General features: G+C 41.7%; 1 protein-coding gene and 1 non-coding gene across 6 annotated transcripts in view; both read left to right on the top strand.

Annotated features, from left to right (window-relative positions):
- The first annotated feature begins 1,089 nt into the window (after positions 1 to 1,089).
- Positions 1,090 to 23,075, top strand: part of SNX27 (sorting nexin 27) — an 88,935-nt gene continuing 66,949 nt past the window's right edge. Inside the window, exon 1 of one of the 5 annotated variants that reach the window (XM_054527975.2) lies at positions 1,090 to 1,678. In XM_054527975.2, the coding sequence (XP_054383950.1) occupies positions 1,368 to 1,678 (311 nt within the window). In that variant the 5' untranslated portion in view covers positions 1,090 to 1,367. The remainder of the gene's footprint in view (positions 1,679 to 23,075) is intronic. The other 4 variants (XM_009244357.4, XM_063727693.1, XM_054527978.2 and 1 more) reach the window with 4 other exon arrangements.
- LOC112130938 (U6 spliceosomal RNA) lies at positions 18,519 to 18,627 on the top strand. Its single transcript, XR_002913110.1, has one exon. It is a non-coding gene; the product is annotated as a U6 spliceosomal RNA (small nuclear RNA).

Genomic DNA, 23,075 nt, shown 5'->3' with positions numbered 1-23,075 from the left:
AGTTCGAGACCAGCTTGGCCAACATGGTGAAACCCTGTCTCTACTAAAAATACAAAAAAATTAGCCAGGCGTGGTGGCGCATGCCTTTAATCCCAAGGGATTTGGGAGGCTGAGGCAGGAGAATCACTTGAACCCGGGAGGCAGAGGTTGCAGTGAGCCGATATCGTGCCATTGCATTCCAGCCTGGGCGATAAGAGTGAAGCTTCATCTTAAAAAAAACAAAACAAAACAAAACAAAACAAAAACAAAAACACAATACTTGGAATACGTGGAAAAAAACCACAATACTTAGAATACCTAGAATACCTTCTGAAGGACCTGCCTGAGGCTGCTTTACAGTTAACTTAAAAAAAAAAGTAGAAGGAGTACACCCTAAAATAGTGATAAAAACTACAGTGAATTCATAAACTAGTAACATAGTTCTTACCATTATCAAGTATTATGTACTGTACATAATCATATGTGCTATACTTTCACATGACTGGCAGTGCAGGTTTGTTAACACCAGCATCACCCCAAACATGTGAGTAATGCTTGTGCTATGACCTTATGGTGGCTACTGTGTCACTAGGTGATAGACATTTTTCAGCTCCATTATCATCTTAGGGGGCCTCCCTCGTGTTTGCAGTCCATTGTAGACCAAAATGTTCTCATGCGGCACATGACTGTAGTTGCAATACAAGACAAGAAAGTTGCACAATAACTGGGCCTTAGTTCCTGATACTTAGTAGCTGGATGACTTTGAGCACTCTAAGGTTGTTTCCTAATAACGTAAAATAGGGAAGCTAATCGTGATCCGGTTGCCTCACAGGTTGTTGGGCCCTGGTCAACATATAAGTTACTGTGCCTAAAAATGAGTTGATATAATTTAAGACTGTGTTGAATCATAAACGTTAAGTTATTCTAACATTATTGTTTTTTAGAGGTTATGAAATGAAAGGGGGGGAAAAAAAACTTGGTCCGCATCAAGAACTGAATCATTTTACCACGCTGGGTGCTGGGTATACTCTCCCCACCCAGCAGATCAAATTCCTAACCCAGCATAAAAGATAAACTACAACTCCCGGCAGGCCTTGCTTCCGAACTGCGTCTTAAGACCTCGGCTCAGGCCCGGGAGCGGACCGCTCCCCGCCCCCGCCGCCCATAAACTACGTCTCCCAGGAGGCCCCACGGTGCCCGATTGTCCGCTTTTCGCCCGCCCCCTGCCTCCTCTTCACCCCGCGCCAGCAGCTTGGTGGCCGAGTCGGTCCCGCGGCCGGCGGATCGGGCGCGCGCGTCGGGGGTCGTGCGGCTGCCGGGCAGGGCAAGCACGCGCCGGGAGGCCTTGGAGGCGTAGGGGGCGGGGGTACGGCTCTCCTGCTCGCAAGATGGCGGACGAGGACGGGGAAGGGATTCACCCCTCAGCCCCTCACAGGAACGGAGGTGGCGGCGGCGGCGGGGGGTCTGGGCTTCACTGCGCCGGGAACGGCGGCGGGGGAGGCGGCGGCCCGCGGGTCGTGCGCATCGTCAAGTCCGAGTCCGGCTACGGCTTCAACGTGCGGGGCCAAGTGAGCGAGGGCGGGCAACTGCGGAGCATCAACGGGGAGCTGTACGCGCCGCTGCAGCATGTGAGCGCCGTGCTGCCCGGGGGGGCGGCCGATCGGGCCGGGGTGCGCAAGGGGGACCGCATCCTGGAGGTGTGAGTATCGGGGCTACCCGCCGCCCCATCCTCCCCGCGCCCCTCCTCCTGCCCCTGCACTCCCTGCTACCCTTGTCACCCCCAGGCCGCACCTCCCCCGAGCTCCGAGCCGGCCTCCGGACCCCCGCCCCTCAGGCCTCCGCAGCCGGGCCCATCCTTGTGGGCTGCCCTCCCGCCACGCGCCCCGGGGCTTCTGCGACGCCGGTCTCCCACCCCGTCGTCTCCAGCTGATGCCCTTGCACCCCCAGTGCTCTTCCCTGTGCCCCGATTACTCTGGGCTCTTCTCCGCCCCTTTGCCTTCCCGTTTGGCGTGCTGCATTCTGCTCCTCACTCCCCCTCGTCTTGCTCAGAAGGAACCTCATCTGCTCCTTACTGACGGCGTTTCGTTTTCTGATCCAGCCAGTACCGTCTCCTCCCCAAGTTCTCATCTTTAGCATCGCAGTTTCATTCTCCACCACTCCCCTCCGCCCCCGTGGACTGCCCCTTCTGCCCTCCAGACCAAGTAGGCAGGACCTCTGGTCTGCTCCTACTTTTCGTCCGGAAACATCATCCCTCCCCGCTCCACTCCTTTTTCTTTCCTTAGTTACCCTCTCCTCATGGTTAAGCTGCCCCTAAATTTTTCCATCCCACCGTGTGCCCCTTTCCTCTCCTCCTTTTTGTATTTCTACTCCAAGAGTTTACCTTGCTTTCTGACCCTTGCATGCCTTTGGGGTGGGCGGCTTGGGATTTGACACTGTAGTTTCTCTTCTCGGTTGCCCCCGTATCACACCCTAATTTGGAATCTAGTGTCTCCATCAGCACACCCCTCTGAGAGCATCCCTTCCCTGGCCTCCTGCCTTCACTCCTGCTCTATATTCATGCCTCCTCCTAGTCAGGTTTATGGTAGACCCCTTGTAACTCCTCCTCCTCCCAAACTACTTGAAGCCCTTTTTGGGTCTTTGACCGCTTTGCTTTTTTAGGGCATGCACGTCTCTGCTGCCTCTTCTACTCTATCCTCCTGTGATCCCACACTTGATTTTGTCCTAGTCTTTCCCTCCCCTAGGCTGCTTTTCCTTTCTTCTGTTTTTTAAGGCGCCTTCTGCTGCTGCAGCCCACCCTCTCTCCCCTGCTGCAGTCCCTCCCCCTTCATACGCCTTCCCCACCACATCCCTCCATGCTCTTGCGGGATGCTACCTTGTCTTGCAATCTCTGTGCACACCTCCTCCATTACCCTAATCTAGGTGTTACATTTGCCTTTTTGTACTTCGTATTGAAATTCGGATAGTGATTGCAGGTTGACTTGCAGGTGGTGTGTGCTCGCATTGTCTCTGTTCTCCTCAGCAGTCTTCAGTGCTGTGTTTCTTCTTACTGAATCTATGTTGTGCATTCCTTTTTTACACTTTTACTCTCTCCCTCCATATGTCGATTTGCCCACTTGAAATCGTTCTCATTTTTTATAAATTTTATTTTAATTGTAATTTCCGCAACCTTCTGTTGCCTCTTGTAAAACAGTAGGTTTGCAAAGGGGATAGTTTTTTGAAAATCTGCCTTATAGAGAAATCCATTCCTTGTTACTCATCTCGTGCCATCTACCCTTATCCTTGACATTCTTACTCTATGGTATCCACTCATTCTGTTTCCTCACCTCTTCCACCTCAAGAAATAGTTGCTTTTAACCTGGGAGAGTTGATTGAAAAAAAAAAAAGAAATAGTTGCTCACCTAGGCCAGTGTTTGGAGACAGTATACCTTTCCTCTGTCTTTTCTGTAAATAGATGCTTTCTTGTTTCATTAATGTCCTACATACTGTTTCCTAGTATTCCTAGTATTCTCTGACAATATATTCTTTTTTTTTTTTGAGATGGAGTTTTGATCGTCGACCAGGCTGGAGTGCAGTGGCGCGATCTCGGCTCACTGCAACCTCCGCCTCCCGGGTTCAAGCGATTCTCCTGCCTCAGCCTCCTGAGTAGCTGGGATTACAGGCATGTGCCATTATGCCCAGCTAATTTTGTATTTTTAGTAGAGACGGGTTTCACCATGTTGGCCAGGCTGGTCTGAAACTCCTGACCTCAGTTGATCCACCCGCCTCGGCCTCCCAAAGTGCTGGGATTACAATAATGATCTTCAGATTTCTTATACTTGGGCACCTAATTATTTTCTTTCTAGATAACTCAAAATTTGTGGCTGATGTTTTCTTCCAATAGAAGGTCTCGGAATTATCATTTTCCTTTCCCTTTGGAAGTTAATTTTGGACTCAGCTTCTTATTTTTAAATTTAAAACTAAAGCGTTTATAATTATAAATTTATGATGAAGTTCTACATTATTTACTCTTCACAGGATCTAAAGGAACTAAACCAAAAAGAATAATTCTGTAGGAGACGATAGTTAACATGATCTATCTTTGCAGATACACACACACATCCCAACGTACATAGTTAGTGGCTTCTTGCCTTTATTGTGGCTTCTGCCCAAGAGCCTAGATATAAACTGTAAAGGAGACCTCAGATGATCCCCTAGGAAAGGTAGAAGGACTTGCCTTTGGTTCAGGTTCCAGACTAGGAAGCTGGGAAATCTTTGCCTTCTAGAGAACAAACATTACTTTTTGGCACATCCTTTGTGGTAAGTAGAGAACTTTGTCACTTTTAGTGGGCAGGGGAAAGGAATACTCTGCCTAGAAGACCTCTCTGGAAGGTTGTGATAATCAGAAATCTTCCTGGCATTGGTTTCTCACTCTTCCAACTATATGTATTTTGATTTCCAAATTCTCTGAACCTTCTTTGGTACTATAGGGGAAGTAATGATAATTACAGCCCAAAGCCAAGCTAGTGGTACATTCTGTGAGACCTCAACTATACAGTGTCTTTCTCTTTTCTTTTTTTTTTTTTTTTTTTTCCTTTCTTCGATAGTCTGCGCCTTCTCTTTAGGGTTTCAAGTGAAAGGGGAAATTAGCAACCAAATAGATGTCATTCTTGAGGGATATCTGTGCCTGCTACTTGTCTCGATCATGGTTAGGTTGATGCTAATTTTCCTAAAGCATTTTTTAGGCAATACTCCTTAGAGCTTTTGTCTGTCCTCCAAGTTCTTAAAGTTTACCTCTGTTGTCCCAGGAAAGCTTTGCATGTTGCTGAAGAGCCAGGTGGGGTCAGAATTAGGGATAGGTGGATTATCATTGTGTGGATATAGTTTGTATCAAGTCATAGGTGAATGTTTGGACCTTGATAATTGCTATTTAAGACTTTTCCCTATTTTAGATTCTTCTATTGTGTTTACAAATTGTTTTTATAACAATTTCCGTATTTTTCAGTTGTTTGGACAACTGACAGAGATGTGAAAGAACAGAGTAACTTTGAAATTTAAGGGCATACAAACTTGGACACAAGTAAGAGCTTCAGTTTCTTTGTGTTTCTTTTAAAGTCGGCTTACCAAGGCTCTGTCCTAATCTTTAGTCCTGAAACTAAATTGGAGCCCATATGGTTCAGTTTGCCTTTTCTCCTTTCAAAACTGTCTAGATTCTAACAGGGCTTGGTACTGCAGTATGAACAAGCCCTCTGGGCTCTAAATTTTACTGCAGATGGAAAGTTTTTTTGACTAGCAATGCTGGTTTCCACCATGTAATTTTTCCCAGTGTAACATATACTGAGTGTTTTCCCTTTGATGTGTATGTACCTGGAGGCTAATGAGTAAAGAATGCTTTCAACAAACAGAACCAAAATAAATATGTCTTTGCACTAATTATATAGTATGTGAAGTAACATTTGATTTCAGGTTAATTTTCTTAAGGTTAAAGTAGTTCCAAGGACTCTTGATTGATTTATTTCTTGAGAGATGCTGCTGGAAGGTTTTAGTGTGCAGTGGATATGGATATAAAACTGTCTGTATTTTTGAAGGATTAGTTTAAGCATGGACCACTAAGATTGGCTTGCAAGCATTCAAAATCATCAGTTTTTTAACTTCATTTTATGTGAGAGTTTGAAAATGAATTAAAGAGGCTGGTGCCACAAGAAGTATTTTTATGAGTTAAGTGTGAGTCATGTAACACAGACTAAGTACCGTCTCAAAAGCTGCTTTCTCAATTGCAACTGAATTCTATTTGGCTGATATTTTCTAGGTAGATTTGGGTAATGTTTGAAATAATGAAATCATGGTTATTGATCAAAGGAAATTTGTTTGGCAGCAGTTCTCAGGCTTTAGGGAACGTAAGAAGCACTTGGGTGTGCTTATCTAAAGTACAGATTCTCAGGCTCACCTTTTAAGGGTTATGATTCAGTAGATCTCTCATAGGGCCTAGAAATCTTTATTTTTTTACTCCTTTACCAGGTGTGGGTAATGCAACCCACATACTCAGTTACATGCCCAGGGTGATGCAGTAGGTTGTAGGCCTTGGATTCTCAGTTCATTTTATCTTCATGATTATATTGAGAGTAATGAGCTAAGGTTATACCAACAAATAGTGAATTGTTAGGCTCTCGAATTCCAACCTAAGTGGAAAATCAGTTAAATACTAACTGTTCTATCTGATCGTCTATACTTTATTTATTGGATCTTGCTAAGCTCTTGAAATAAAGATGGATGGTTAAGAGGTAGAACAAGTTAATATTAATAGTTATAATAATCATTTTACTGCTTTGCAGTGTGTATAGTGTGTTATTGTTTGTAGTTTTATTTATTTATTTATTTATTTAGAGACAGCGTTTCACTGTTGTTGCCCAGGCTGGAGTGCAGTGGCGCAATCTCGGCTCACTGCAACCTCCGCCTCCCGGGTTCAAGCGATTCCCCTGCCTCAGCTTCCCAAGCAGCTGGGATTACAGGCATGTGCCACCACGCCCATCTAAATTTTGTATTTTTAGTAGAGACGGGGTTTCTCCATGTTGGTCAGGCCAGGCTGGTCTCAAACTCCCGACCTCAGGTGATCAGCCCGCCTCGGCCTCCCAAAATGCTGGGATTACAGGCATGAGCCACTGCGCCCAGCCAGTTTGTAGTGTTTTTACATCTGATCTTCACACAGTCCTGTGAGATAGGAAGATTATAAGCTCATCAAGGGCAGGGACTACATCAAATACTATGTATTTGTTGTATCCCTAGCCAAATGTCTGGTGGCACATGGAAAGTATTCTTCAGTAAATACTTGCCAAATGAATATATGAGTATTATCCCTATTTTATAAGACAGGAAATGGAAACTGAGTGTTGTACCAATGAATGGTAACCAGAATTAAATCCAGATCTTTGGATTCTAGATCTTGAATATTTTCTCTTTTTACAGCTGTTTTTTTTTTTTTTTTTTTTTCCTTTTAAAGAGATAGGAGTCTCACTATGTTGCCCAGGCTGTACTTGAATTCTGGGCTCAAGTGATCCTCCCACCTCAGCCTTCCAAGTAGCTGGGACTACAGGCATGCACTACCACACCTGGTTAATTTTTTTGTACTTTTTTTTTTTGTAGAGATGGGGTCGCCATGTTGCCCAGTGTGGTCTTGAACCCCTGGCCTCAAGTGATCTGCCCACTTTGGCCTCCTAAACTGCTGGCATTATAGGCTTGAGCACCTGGCTGCTTAAAATTCAGTTACATTTGTAGAAACGTCGATAGCGGTTGAACTTTGGTTCTACTGTTATGAAATGTAACTATTTTATATCTTTATTTACTCACTATTACCCATTGTTAAATTGGATGAGAGACAGGAGACTAAAGCAGGCATTCTTTGCCTTTATTATTGCTATCTTTACCCTGCTGGTTATCAGTGAAGACGGCAGAACAATGATTTTTAAATTCCTTTTAATTTCACAGGTAGTTGAGGTTGCAAACAAATAAAACTAAATTTGAAAATAGCATTACCTTCCCCTCAGAAATAACTTCCACAGATTGCTGTAACCAGGAAAATATATTTTACTAGTAGCATAATGATTTGTCTGGGTCTTTTAACTTATTGTGAAGAACAGTTCTCTTTCCATCTACCACTGACCAGTTTTTTTTCAGATGAGGGCCTGTTACCATGCTCTCAAAGATAATTATTTTTCAAGGTAAGTCCCATTGGGAATAATTCTTATGACCTTGTAGATAAGCAAAGAGACTTAATTGACAAGCAGACACTTAACAATTTATGATCACTGCTCAAAATGCTTTTGAGCATAATCTGTGGCAAGTTCATTCATTAGATGATGGCATTGCTGACAAAAGGATATTGTGGTGGTTTAGGTTAGAGCCATTTAGGTTCATTCTTTTCTTCCACCTCAGCTATGTAGATGTTTTCTGTGCTTCTTGGGCAATCCAGTAAGAGCCCATGGATGGGTTGGTACAGTTCAGCCCACATTTGGAAAAAAAATTTAGGCAGTTTTAAAATGTCTTTTAAAAAATTACAGCTCATAGTAAGAGATACATTTTACATTATAACCTAATATATATGCCAAAAAAAAAAACACCTGAAATAAGCTTCACAAAAATTATATTTACTGGCCAGGCACGGTGGCTCACACCTGTAATCCCAGCACTTTGGGAAGCCGAGGTGGGTGGATCACTTGAGCTCAGGTGTTCGAAACCAGCCTGGGCAACATGGTGAAACCTCCTCTCTGCAAAAAATACAAAAGTTAGCCACGTGTGGTGGCGCGTGCCTATATTCCCAGCTACTTAGGAGGCTGAGGTGGGAGGATTGCTTGAGCCTGGGATGTTGGGGCTTCAGTGAGCCATGATCACATCACTGACCTCAAGCCTGGGAGACAGAGACCCTGTCTCAAAAATAAAACAAAACCAAACACCAGAGTGCATGATACCAGTAAATACAGTTTTTTTGGTTTCTTTTTTCCTCCCACCTTAGCCTCCCAGAAAGCTGGGACCACAGGCGCATGCTACCATGCCCAGCTAATTTTTTGTATTTTTCGTAGAGACAGGGTTTCACCATGTTGCCCAGGCTGGTCTGAGATTCCTGGGCTGAAGTGATCCGCTTGCCTCTGCTTCCCAAAGTGCTGGGATTACAGGTTTGAGCCACCGTGCTGGGCCCACTCTGGTATTTTTTAGTTTGTTGGTATTTTGAGTTTCTTTGTTCTGTTTTTTTTGAGTGCTGGTGGTGGCCTGGTACATTAATTTCACAACTCATTAGGTTGTGATCCACTGTCTGAAAAACAGTAATTTAGGGCATCACTTTTCCTGATATTGGCCTGCTAAATATTACCTCATACTCAGTTTGGTTCCACAAGTAAGCACACACTGTATATAAAGTACTGCTTGGCTTGTATGAGTCATAGGGTCTCTGCATCCCTGCCTTTGAGAAGCTTACACTGCAGTAGGGAAGGTGAACAATTTACTGTGTGTAAAGCTAAACGAGATAATAGAGATAAATGAAAAGCACAATCGAAGTATAGAGGCAGGAGTGAATATGCCTAAGAAGACTGGTGGGGAGACAGCCCATACAAGGCTTTTAAACTGGATTGAAGAACAAATAAAACTTCAGAGAAGGGGCAAGGATTTTATAGGTTGAGGAAAACTGTGACCAAAGAGGGGAAAATGTGAAAAGCTCTTAGGCTAGCGAGGGGCTTAAAGTTGCTGTTTGTCTGTAGACATTTGTGGTGACAGAAACTGGAAAGGAAGGTTGCAGTAAGATTTAAAAAAGATGGCTTTGAATGTAATCCCAAGAAGTTTGGATTTTTTTCTCTTTATGAGCTCAGAATATAGCTGTGTGTGCATTAATACCCAGGACTTCCTGTGAATTTAGTTTTATGTAATTATTTACCAAAAGAAATTGAATAACTTTTCCAAGGCGAAAGAGGAAAATCACTATTAGAATTAGGATAATTTCAGAGCCATCTAGTCTCTTGGACTGTCTTGTACTATATAAAGAAGGGAACTAAGAACAACTAAGCTCTGACACCCAGAACTGGGAACAGCTGGTGAGGAGCTGGTTGCCTTTAACTTGTGTTTGTATTTTATTTCACAATCGAATCCAGCTTCTCAGTTATCCTTTCTCTTTCTCTTATGTTTTAAATGACTATACTTACTATTGTGTTTATAATTGGTAACTTTCATCCTTGTGTGCTACAAGCCTGTTGTGTTCTAGCTCTACTTTTCTCCAAGTCTGTTCCTGTGATTTGAAGATGATGCTTTTTTTTTTTTTTTTTGAGACAAGAGTCTTGCTCTGTTGCCCAGTCTGGAGAGCAGTGGCACAATCTCGGCTCACTGCAGCCTCAGCCTCCCAGGTTCAAGCAATTCTCCTGCCTTAGCCTCCTGAGTAGCTGGGATTTCAGGTGTGCACCACCATGCCCAGCTGAATTGTTTGTATTTTTAGTAGAGACTGGGTTTCACCATGCTGGCCAGGCTGGTCTTGAACTCGTGACCTCGTAATCCACCCACCTCGGCCTCCCAAAGTACTGAGATTACAGGCATGAGCCACTGCACCTGGCCGAAGATGCTTCTTTTAATTTAAATCTTTTATTTTGGCATACAGCATGTTGGGAGCTGAATGGACTGAAGACAGAGGGGGAAACTTAATGTGGTACTGAAGTTTACACTTAATACCTACCTTCAAAATGAAAATTCATGTGAAGCTCCTTCAAATAAATTTAAGACCTGGTGGTGATCACAAAGTGAATTTTTGCTTTCTCTCATAGTATTAGTACTCCAGGGTTAAATTTTGTGGTATGGTATTAGTCAAATGCTAGGTAGTATGTGTGTAGTCTCTTGTTTATTATTTATTGCTCCCTGCCAACTAAATAAGGTTCTCATAATAGTTGAGGAAATGTGCCTCTCTGCAAGGTATTGAGGTGCTGAATAAGGAGTTGTATTTGAGTACTCTTATGTGTACTTCCTCAGTGAACTTCCACTGATACGAAAACATCTTTTAAGAAATGGTCTGTTTTTGCTTAAGCTATCTGAAACTTTTTAGATTCTTGTGTCAAACCTCAGAGCAAGACCAGAATGATAGGCCTATGTTTTCTACAGGCCTGATACACAAGGAATTAGCTTACTTCCCTCTGGAAAAGTGCAGGCAGTCTGCAGAGAGTCAGCTGCTCTGGTGCATGCTCTCCCAGCTGCTTTCAAGAGGCTGATTACTCTTACAGAACTTTCAATAAGATTATTAACTAGGAAGGTTGTCTCTTCCCCCTGCAAATACCACAGTACTTTTATATCTATGTGTCGATCTAGTTTTATTTATATTTATTTATTATGTTTTAAAAATTGGGAGATTGATTAAATGAATATTTGGAGATCTTGGAAAACATGATGGCCTCTGAGAATTTTGGAAACTTTTTCTACTTATTTTGCTGATCAGTTTAATCATCTAGAACGTTTGTTCCTGCCTCTGTCTTTACTTGGAAACAGCAATGAGTTTTGTTCTGTCTACCTGAGGTTTTGTATCAAGGAAGTGTGACACTGAAGTTTTGTTTGTGAGTTATGTGCTAGTAGATTATTTTAGATTTCCCTGTCCTACCCAGTTATCTTTTATATTCCTGATTTGGAAAAGGTCCGACTGTACCTTTCTTCTCTTTCAATATGTTGGAATGGACTACAGACTTACAGAAGTTGTAGTCTGTGTTTCTCATTTCCAAAAGAAATTGCTCAGATTTAATTTGGATTAAAAGATGGTATTTGATCGTCAGAGGGTCATATCCCTTCAAAAGTATATCTTGTTACTGATTTGTAAAGACTATCTTTCATAAATGAAGGTATTTCAGCTGTTTTTTTCAGTTGTCGTGATAGATTACACTATCTATTCACATTCATTTACAGGACCACTTGGGATTAATTGAATATATAGGAAATGGGTGGTTGAGATTCAGGGTTCAGGTTGCGGCCCCAGAACAAATTTACCAGATCACGTGAGGGATAATGCTTTTAATTACATTATGTGGTAATTCAGAAATAGTAGTGAAATAGAACTTCAGAAAAATCAAGATTTTTTTTTCCTTTGATGATTTACCTGACTTGCAAACCAAGGTTATTGATAAAACAAGTATATTTTATTCTTTAATTAACTTTCACTGTGGTCAGTATACCAAGTTAAAATCATTTGAGGGTAGCATTTAAATTGGCCATGTTGACAATGATTCAAAATGTAGCAGCCCTCAAACACTGAGTTGGTGTTGGGAAATGATTTAGGACTAGTTGTGTTTTGGTGGTGAACAACTGAGTGGGGGATCCTCAGAAATGTGTAGGAGGAAAATGAGTTACTTTAGGAAAATCATCATGGCTATTAGCAACTTTCCTTCCCATTTCTTTTTTTTTTAATTTAAATTTAATTTATTTTTCTTGCCCAGCCTGGAGTGTAGTGGTGCAATCACAGCTCACTGAAGCCACGACCTCCTGGACTCAAGGGATTCTCCCATCTCAGCCTCCCAAGTAGCTGGGACCACATGCATGTGCTACTACACCTGGCTAATTTTTATATTATTTGTTTATTTTATTTACTTATTTTTTTTGAAACAGAGTCTTGCCCCGTCGCCCAGGCTGGAGTGCAGTGGTATGATCTCAGCTCACTGCAACCTCCACCTCCCAGGTCCAAGTATTATCCTGCCTCAGCCTCCCAAGTAGCTGGGATTACAGGCGCATGCCACCATACCCACCTAATATATATATATATATATTTTTTTTTTGAGATGGAGTCTCGCTGTCGCCCAGGCTGGAGTGCAGTGGCACGATTTTGGCTTACTGCAACTTCTGCCTCCCAGGTTCAAGTGATTCTCCTGCCTCAGCCTCCCGAGTAGCTGGGACTACAGGTGCGGGCCACCATACTTGGCTAATTTTTTGTATTTTTAGTAGAGACGGGGTTTCACCTTGTTAGCCAGGATGGTCTCGATCTTCTGACCTCGTGATCTGCCCACCTCGGCCTCCCAAAGTGCTGGGATTACAGGCGTGAGCCACCGCGCCCAGTATTTTTTAATAGAGACGAGGTTTCACCATGTTGGCCAGTCTGGTCTTGAACTCCTGACCTCAGTGATCTGCCCGCCTTGGCCTCCCAAAATGCTGAGATTACAGGCATGAGCCACCACTCCTAACCTAATTTTTGTATTTTTTTTGTAGAGACAAGGTCCTACTTTGTTGCCCAGACTGGTCTTGAACTTGTGGATTCAAATGATCCTCCCGCCTCGGCCTCCCAAAGTGCTGGGATTATAAGCATGAGCCACTGCACCTGACCCTTTCCCGTTTCTAACATTTATTGTCCTCCAGTACAAAGAAGTAACCCATTGTCATGTCCACTCTATGATAGGATAGAACTATAGGGTTGCTCTATATTGATCAAGTTTTTAAAGATAAAAATGAAAAAAAAATCCTATCCAGACAAAATAAATCAGTGTTGTATATTTTTGGAGCATCAGAACTTACTTTAAGACCTCACTGGTAATTCTTTAGCCTCTCACATGTGATAAAGACATTGTGCTTACATTTTTTTAAAATTTATTTATTTATTTATTTTAGAGACAAGGTATCACTCTTTTGCCCATGCTGGAGTGCAGTGGCACAATCATAACTCACTGCAGCTATTGATCTCCTGGGCTCAAGTGATCCTTCTGCCTCAGCCTCCTGAGTAGCTGGGACTATGGGCGTGTGCCACCATACACAGCTAATTTTTAAAATTTTTTTTGTAAAGTTAGGGTCTTGCTATGTTCCCCAGGCTGGTCTCAAACTCCTGGGCTCAAGCCATCCTCCTGCCTTGGCCTTCCAAAGTGTTGGGATTACAGGAGTGAGCCACCTCACCTGGCCTAAAATTCTAAGACTGGAATTTTGTATTCTACTAAGAGTGAAATGGACAGGTTTGTTTTTATTCTTGGTGACAAGTGGTTACATTGGCTTTTCAGGTAATGATCAGATTATAAATGAGCTTTTTTTTCTGAATAGCTTGATTATATATATATATATATATATATATATATATTTTTTTTTTTTTTTTCTTGAGATGGAGTCTTGCTCTGTCGCTCAGGCTGGAGTGCAGTGGTGTGATCTCGGCTCATTGCAACCTCCATCTTCTGGGTTCAAGCAATTCTCTTGTCTCAGCCTCCCAAGTAGCAGGGATTATAGGCACCTGCCACCACGCCCTGCTAATTTTTGTATTTTTAATAGAGATGGGGTTTCACCATATTGATCAGGTTGGTCTCGAATTCCTGACCTCAGGTGATCCACCTGCTTTGGCCTCCCAAAATGCTGGGATTACAGACATGAGCCACCACGCCCGGCCAGCTTGATTATATTTTTATATTTATTTTTTAAATATCTTAAATCCTTAAGCCTTATTATACTTTTTTCTCTGAATGACAAGTGTGATTCATTTATTTGGAAATAAATCTACCTGATTATATTTGTATACTGATTGCCTTGGAGTTAGAAGGTTTGAGGACCCTGTAATTCTTTCTTCCCCAGTAATAAACTCTTGTTACTTCTGGCTGGAGGTATTAACGTTGATTGAAGAACAGGTGAGTCTTATTTGTACTTTTTCTGCCTCAGGCAGCATTCTTTGTAACTAGAACACCCAGTCAAAGGTAAAAAGTCCCAGTGATGGTAAGCAACTTATTTGACAAGTTATTTATTCTTTTTTTTCCTTTTTGGGAAGACCAGATGCCAATTAACATACTTCTCAGTTTCTCAGCTTTGCCAGGGGCAAAAATTATTGTTATTAATACGCGCTTTTGCCCAGTGTTAAATTTTTGGACGTAGGTGCTTTAAAAATACTGATATAGGCCAGGCACTGTGGCTCACGCCCGTAATCCCAGTACTTTGGGAGGCCGAAGCGGCAGATCACTTGAGGTCAGGGGTTCGAGACCAGCCTGGCCAACATGGTGAAACCCCGTCTTCACTAAAAATACAAAAATTAGTCGGGTGTGGTGGCATGCACCTGTAATCCTAACTACTGGGGAGGCTGAGGCAGGAGAACTGCTTGAACCCAGGAGGTGGAGGTTGCAGTGAGCTGAGATCATGCCACTGCACTCCAACCTGGGTGACAGAGCAAGACTCTGTCTCAAAAAAAAAAAAAAAAAAAGATAAATAAAAAAATATTGGTATAAAGGTTGAATCTGGCCAGGTGCGGTGGCTCATGCCTGTAATCTGAGCACTATGGGAGGCCGAAGGGGCAGATCACTTGAGGTCATGAGTTCAAGACCAGCCTGACCAACATGGTGAAACCCTGTCTCTACCAAAAACACAAAAATTAGCTGAGGAATCACTTGAACCGGGGTGGTGGAAGTTGCAGTGATTCGAGACCACACCAGTACACTCTATCCTGGGCAACAGAGCAAGACTCTGTGTCAAAAAAAAAAAAAAAAAAGCTGGGTGTGGTGGCACACACCTGTAATCCCTGCTACTCGGGAGGCTGAGGCAGGAGAATTGCTTGAGCCTGGGAGGCAGAGGTTGTAGTGAGCCGAGATCAGGCCACTGCATTCCAGAGCTTGGGCAACAGAGTGAGACTGTGTCACACAAAAAATAAAATAAAATAAAAATAAAAGATTGGGCCGGGCGCAATGGCCCATGCCTGTAATCCCAGCACTTTGGGAGGCCGAGGCGGGCAGATCATGAGGTCAGGAGATCGAGACCATCCTGGCTAACACGATGAAACCCCGTCTCTACTAAAAATACAAAAAATTAGGTGAGCGTGGTGGTGGGTGCCTGTAATCCCAGCTACTCTGGAGGCTGGGGCAGGAGAATGGCGTGAACCCGGGAGGTGTAGCTTGCAGTGAGCCGAGATGGCGCCACTGCACTCCACCCTGGGTAACAGAGTGAGACCCTATCTCAAAAAAATAAAAAAATAAATAAAGATTGAATCTTATTTTTCATACTTAAAAAAAGTTACCAAAGGATTTGAGAAGTAAGGCTCTCTCTATAGAATCTTGGAAATTTGTTCAATTTGGTCTGTATGTGATTAACTTTTTTTTTTGTTTTCCCCTACATTTGCCAAAGATGAGACCTAATTAGAATTAAATGAAGGTTTTTTTGGCTTCTTTTTATTTTTGGACTTATTTTGAGCCAAGACATTTTTATATTGTCTTTTTCTAAAAAAGAATAATTTGTCAGAATTATTGCATTAAAAGAATGTTTTATGATAATGGTTTTAAAAATCAGGAAGAGAATACTGTTTTATCATGAGATTCAAGAGATCAAGACCATCCTGGCCAACATGGTGAAACCTGTCTCTACTGAAAATACAAAAAATTAGCTGGGTGTGGTGGCACACCCCTGTAGTCCCAGATACTTGGGAGGCTGAGGCAGGAGAATCACTTGAACTTGGGAGGCAGAGGTTGCAGTGAGCCAAGATCGCGCCACTGCACTCCAGCCTGGGCGACAGAGCAAGACTCTGTCTAAATAAATAAATAAATAAATAAATGTAAAATGAAGAAGAGAAAACTTAAATTGATTGAAATTTTGGTACCTTATAACTTTGAGGTTGTTGTTTTCTGTTCACTTGTATTTAGGCAGTTGCTAAGGCTGGGCAGTGGTTACACTAAATCATGACTGAAGAGAGACAAGATAGTTTTTGTTTTGTTTTCTAATACTGTAAAGTGCTCCAGGCTCATCTTGTATATTTCCTGCTGTAGTCCTAGAATCAACCATTTATTTAAAGGTCCCTGGTTCCTTTATTGGTTTTACAGACCAAGATCTGGGCATTCTGGGCATTAGGGTGTGGTTTCTTTTAGGCCATTTCGGCTGACAGCAAAGAAATTTGTGTGTGTATATTAACTCTTGTGTATATACATATCTATAAATACTTCTCTATGTAACCCTCTGTATTATATTAAATTAAACATGAGTTCTGATTCTTCATCTCTACTGCATTACCACATGGATTATTCTAGCCTCCTCCCCTTGCTGATCTTCCGTGAATTTCCATTCCCACAGTGAGAAACTTGGCTTCTCCCATCTGCCACCCATTTACTTAATTGTTCAATTCCAGTACACTTGTTTAGCAGTACCAGAATTGTTAACGAGTACCTTCGTGGAAAACAACTTTATTGACTAAAGTACAGTACTTATTGGTAGTCCCTTTTGCGTTTAGTCTTATGGACTCTTTTCCTTTTCAGTCACTTAGATCCATAACTTTTCCTCTACTCACTTTAGTGAGGTTTTAAAAATACCTTTGAAATACAGTTAGGTTCTCTTGTCACGGTCTGGGATTCTCCCAACCTACTAACTGATTTTTAAAATATTTGCATATATTAAGGTTCACACTGTTCTTGTTTTTTTTTTTTTTTTTTTTTTTTTTTTTAAATAGAGATGGGGTTTTGAACTCCTGGGCTCAAGCAGTCCACCCGCTTTGGCTTCCCAAAGTGCTAGGATTACAGGTGTAAGCCACTGCACCTGGCCAAGGTTCACTGTTTGTTCTATAAAGTTCTATAGATTTTGACATGCATTATGTCATATATGCACCATTACAGTATCGTACAGAATAATTTCACTACCCTAAAAATTCCCTGTGCTTCGCTAATTCATCCTTGTCTTCTCCACAGGCCCCTGGTAACCACTGATCTTTGCCTTTTCTGGAATGTCATATAATTGGAATAATACATATATAGTAGCCTTTCAGACTGGCTTCTTTCCGTTAGCAACATGGACTTAAGGTTCCTGCATGTCTTTTCATGACTGGTTTTTTTTTTTTTTTTTTTTTGTAGATGGAGTTTCACTCTGTCCTCCAGGTTGGAGTGCAGTGGTGCAATCTTGGCTCACTGCAACCTACACCTCCTGGGCTCAAGCGATTCTCCTGCCTCAGCCTCTTGAGTAGCTGGGATTACAGGCGCCCGCCACCATGCCCAGCTAATTTTTGTATTTTTAGTAGTGATGGGGTTTCACTGTATTGGCCAGGCTGGTCTCAAACTCCTGACCTCAGGTGAAACGCCCATCTTGGCCTTCCTAAGTACTGGGATTACAGGCATGAGCCACTGCGTCCGACCTTTTCATGGCTTAATAGCTCATTTCTTCTTTTAGAGGCATAATACTCAACTGTATGGCTCTTCCACAGATTGTTTATTCATCTGTTGAAGGACATCTTGGTTACTTACAGTTTTTTGGCAATTATGAATAAAGCTGCCATAAACATTTATTTACGTGCAGGTTTTTGTGTAGGTGTAAGTTTTCAGCTCAGTTGGGTACTGGGAATGTGATTGCTGGATCTTATGGTAAGACTGTAAAAAGCTGCCAAACTGTCTTCCAAAGTGACTATCATTTTGTATTCCCACCAGCAGTGAATGAGGATTGCTGTTGCTCCACATCTTCACCAGCATTTGGTATTTGGTATTATCGGTTTTTTTTTATTTTAGGCATTCTAATAGGCGTGTAGTGGTATCTTGTTTTCATTTGCACTTCCCTGATGATGAATGATATTGAGCATCTTATATGCTTATTTGCCATCTGTATATCTTCCTTGTTGAGGTATCTGTCCAGATATTTTGACCATTTTTAAATTGGGTTGTTTGTTTTCTTATTGTTGAGTTTTAATAGCTCTTTGTATATTTTGGATACAAGTATTTTATCAGATATGTGTTTTGCAAATATTTTCTCCTAGTCTGTTTTGTTTTTTCATTCTCTTAACAGTGTCTCTTGCAGAGCAGAAGTTTTCAATTTTAATAAAGTTCAACTTAGCAATTTTTTTCCTTCATGGATCATGCTTTTTGGTGTTGTAGCTGAGATCTCATTGCCAACTCCCTAGATTTTCTCCTATGTTATCTTTTAGAAGTTTTGTAGATTTGTATTTTTGTAATCCACTTTTAGGCAGCATTAGCTCAAACATTTCTAGATTATTTTGTTCTTCATGTTTACAATTTTACATGATTGCTTTCTAGTTTATTAAATTATTGTACTACAATTTTCTTAGATTTTCATCCCCCTATTGACTTTTTATAAAAACAAATTTGGAAACAACCTAAATAATAATGGATATGTTTGTGCTTAGCTTTTTTGTGTTTAGGCTCTTGCTTCAGCAGCCTATATAGTAAAATTAGAACGATACAGAGAAGATTAGCATGGCCCCTGTGGAAGGATCATACGTAAATTTGTGAAGTGTTCCATATATATATACACACACATATATACATATACATATATACACATATGTATATATATGTATACACGTATATGTATATACGTATATATACATATATACGTATATATATGTTTGTATATATGTGTGTATATATATGTGTATATATGTAATTTTTTTTTTTTTCGAGACAGAGTCTCACTGTGTTGCCCAGGCTGGAGTGCAGTGGGGCAGTCTCAGCTCACTGCAACCTCTGCTTCCTGGGTTCAAGCGATTCTCCTGCTTCAGCCTCCTGAGGGTCTACATGTGCTTGCCACCATGCCTGGCTAATTTTTTGTATTTTTGGTAGAGACAGGGTTTTACCGTGTTTGCCAGGCTGGCCTTGAACTCCTGACCTCAGGTGATCTGCCTGCCTCAGCCTCCCAAAGTGCTGGGATTACAGGCGTGAGCCAATGTGCCCGGCCACTGTTCCATATTTTTTTGTGTGTGTGTGAGGCCAGCCTGACCAACGTGGTGAAGCCCTGTCTCTACTGAAAATACAAAAATTAGCAGGTCGTGGTGGCCTGCACCTGTAATCCCAGCTACTCAGGAGGCTGAGGCAGGAGAATCGCTTGAACCCAGGAAGCGAAGGTTGTAGTGAGCCGAGATCGTACTGCTGCACTCCAGCCTGGGCGACAGAGCGAGACTTTGCCTCAAAAAAAAAAAAACAAAACAAAAAACTGTTTTGTGTTTGGGATTATTTCATTTATTCTTAGAAGAAATGCTTGAGAGTGTTCTGCATACCATTGTAAAATTTTTGCCTTAGGAAGCTCATATTTTGGTCATTACCTTAGGATAAATTCTCAGTAATACAATTAGTTAAAATATTATGACCATTTTTGTATCTTTAGATGCATATTGCCAGTGAAATTACTTTCTAAAGGATTTTACCTATTTATAAAACCATCTCATATTCTAGATGATAAAAGTTGATATTAAAAATAATTAAGATAATAATTTTTTATTTTAAAAGTTGTTGACCAGATTTTACTATTTATTAGAAAATGCAAGCATTTTGGAAAACTTTGGCCATTTACTTTCTCTTGTTGCGCTTTTATCATCCATCAATAAATAAGATGCTCTAAGATGTGAGGTGCAAAATATTATTATTTCTAAAACAACATTCCAAATGTCTTTGATATTTAGTGATCCAGAATGGAAATTTTGTTTAGATCTGTTCAAGCTTCACAACTATTTTGGCTGCATTCATTGCTTACACGTGTCTAATCTTATGTCTCAAGAGTTTAAGGGCAAAGTATGGTATGATTGCTTATATAATTAATAAGAATATTCTTTGGCCGGGCACGGTGGCCCACGCCTGTAATCCCAGCACTTTGGGAGGCCGAGGTGGGTGGATCACGAGGTCAGGAGATCGAGACCATCCTGGCTAACACGGTGAAACCCCGTCTCTACTAAAAATACAAAAAATTAGCTGGGTGTGGTGGTGGGCGCCTGTAGTCCCAGCTACTAGGGAGGCTGAGGCGGAAGAATGGCGTGAACCCGGGAGGCGGAGCTGGCAGTGAGCCGACATCGTGCCACTGCACTCTAGCCTGGGCGACAGCGAGACTCCGTCTCAAAAAAAAGAATATTCTTCAACTTGTTTGCCTAAGTAAGATAGCAAGGAGGCAGAGTTAGATGAAAACGAGACAAACTGAACCAGTCAGATGATTTAACTGCAAAAATTAGAAAGGACAGACCTTTACATTTTGGTAGAGTAGTTCCTTGTCTTTACAGTGTAGTTTCTAGTACAGTTGTACTGAACAGCTAAGCAGTGAACCAGTGAAAAGTCAAAGGAAATGTCTCTCTTCTCATATGCCAGGGGTCTTTTTTCCTTCAACTTCAGAGATCTCCTAATTTTTAAGAAGATATGTTGTGGAGAAGGTAGGGAGTTCATTTACAAAGCTCTGTATAATTGAGGAGATGATATAATAGCTGTGTTAAAGTTTTAAACGTAGTTCCAGTCACCCTAACTCAACTATTTTTGTATTTTACATAGTGTGCCTTATGGGCTAAAATATAAACAATTTGTGATCTTCGTTTTTGCATTTAACATAAGAACTTTTCCATGTTTGCATATAGTTTTCATAAATATTTTTAAGATGTTTATAGTCCATATGTTTGATGTACTTCAGTGTCTTTAAAGGTTTCTCTAATATTGGATATTATTTGGCTGAACAAATTACTTTTCAAATACTTGGTTAGAAGAAAATGCTTTACAATCTTAAATGCTTAAATTTTTTTTTTTCCTTGAGACAGGGTCTCCTCTGTCACCCAGGCTGGAGTGCAGTGGCGCAATCTCAGCTCACTGCCACCTCTGCCTCCTGGGTTCAAGCAATCCTCTTAGGTAGCTGGGACAATACGTGTGCACCACCAGGCCCAGCTAATTTTTAAAATATTTTCTGTAGAGGCAGAATCCCACCATGTTGCTCAGGCTGTCTTGAACTCCTGGGCTCAAGTGATCCTCCCACTGCGGCCTCCCAAAGTGTTGGGATTATAGGTGTCAGCCACTGTGCCTGACCCTTAAAAATCTAACAAGTGAAATCTAGGCCTCCTAAGAAAAAGAATCTGAATTATATTTGTAATGCACTATAATGGTATTTTTGCAGTGTTTGGTGAATTTAACTTTTGTCCCTTACATTATGGCTTTGATAAACTTGAGAGATGCTCCTGTTATCTGACTTAACTTTATAATTTGTTGCGGAGGTTGTTTTTTTTTTTGAGATGGAGTTTTGCTCTCGTTGCCCAGGCTGGAGTACAGTGGTGTGATCTCGGCTCACTGCAATCTCTGCCTTCCAGTTTCAAGTGATTCTCCTGCCTCAGCCTTCCAAGTAGCTGGGATTACAGGCATGTGCCACCACGCCCGGCTAATTTTTGTATTTTTAGTAGAGACGGGGTTTCACCATGTTGGCCAGTCTGGTCTTGAACTCCTGACCTTGTGATCTGCTCGCCTCAGCCTCCCAAAGTGCTGGGATTACAGGCGTGAGCCACTGCACCCGGCCACGTTGCTGAGGTTTTTAACTATACTAGGTTTGAAATATGTGTCCTATTGTTTATAGGAGATTAAGACAAAAAAGCCAAAGCAGAAGTAGGGGTAAACTAGCTGTGGCTTAATTTTCTTTTCATTACTTCCATGAAATAACCTTGTAAGACTTGGAAATACCCAAAGTTTAGCTTATTTTCTACAAGATATGGGAGGTGAAGGAAAAAGCATATATTTTATTTAAGCAGTTTTATGCTGCAGATATGTACAGATTCATCTACTAGATATTTAACAAATTTATTCACAATAGCAAAACATTCAGAGTAATCTAAAAGTAGAATAGGTGTTATGCTTTTCACCCAGATGGCGGACTCCTATTTCACACTTACAGATGTGGATATTATATAATAATTTTTATTTTTATTTTATTTATTTTTATTTTTATTTTTTTTTGAGACGGAGTCTGGCTCTGTCGCCCAGGCTGGAGTGCAGTGGCGCAATCTCGGCTCACTGCAAGCTCCACCTCCCGGGTTCATGCCATTCTCCTGCCTCAGCCTCCCTAGTAGCTGGGACTACAGGCGCCCGCCACTACGCCTGGCTAATTTTTTTGTATTTTTAGTAGAGATGGGGTTTCACCGTGTTAGCCAGGATGGTCTCGATCTCCTGACCTCGTGATCTGCCCGCCTCAGCCTCCCAAAGTACTGGAATTACAGGCTTGAGCCACCGCGCCCGGCCAATAAACTTTACTGAGGCTTAATTAACATACAGTCAAATGCACACATATGAAGTGTAGAGTTTGAGTTTTGGCAAAAGTATACATCCATTTAACCACCACCTCAGTCAAGATATAGACAGTTCCATCACTTTTTTTTTTCCTGACACAGAGTTTCACTTTGTCACCTAGGCTGGAGTGTGGCGGTGAGATCTTGGCTCACTACAGCCTTGACTCCCAGGTACAAGCAATCCTCCTACCTCAGTCCCCAAGTAGCCAGGACTGCAGGCCTGCTCCAGGTTGCCCAGCTAATGTTTTGTATTTTTTGTAGAGATGGGGTTTTGCCATGTTGCCCGGGCTGTTCTCAAACTCCTGAGCTCAAGTGATCTCCCCCTGCCTCTGCCTCCCAAAGTGCTGGGATTACAGGCGTGACACGTAAAAAAGTTTCTTTGTGCCCCTTTGCATTCAGTACTATCCCCTCCAGACAACAAGTGATTTGATTTCTACCACTAAAGTTTTGCCTATTCCAGAACTTCAAATAAATGGAGTCAAATCAGTCGGATTCTTTTCTGTCTCACTTTCCTCCCCCCGGAGTGTATTTTTGAGATTTATCTGTGTTGTTGGTGATATGAGTAGTTTTTCCCTTTTATTCCTTTTTCCTTTTATTGCTGTGATACTCCACTTTATGAATATGCCACAACTTGTTTATCCATTTGCTTTTTGATAGACATTGGGTTGTTTTTAGTTTTGTA

Source organism: Pongo abelii, chromosome 1, assembly GCF_028885655.2.
Source record: "Pongo abelii isolate AG06213 chromosome 1, NHGRI_mPonAbe1-v2.0_pri, whole genome shotgun sequence".
NCBI classification, from domain to species: Eukaryota; Metazoa; Chordata; class Mammalia; order Primates; family Hominidae; genus Pongo; species Pongo abelii.
The sequence above is the reverse complement of the archived record's forward strand: the minus strand, read 5'-3'. Positions and strand labels throughout refer to the sequence as shown.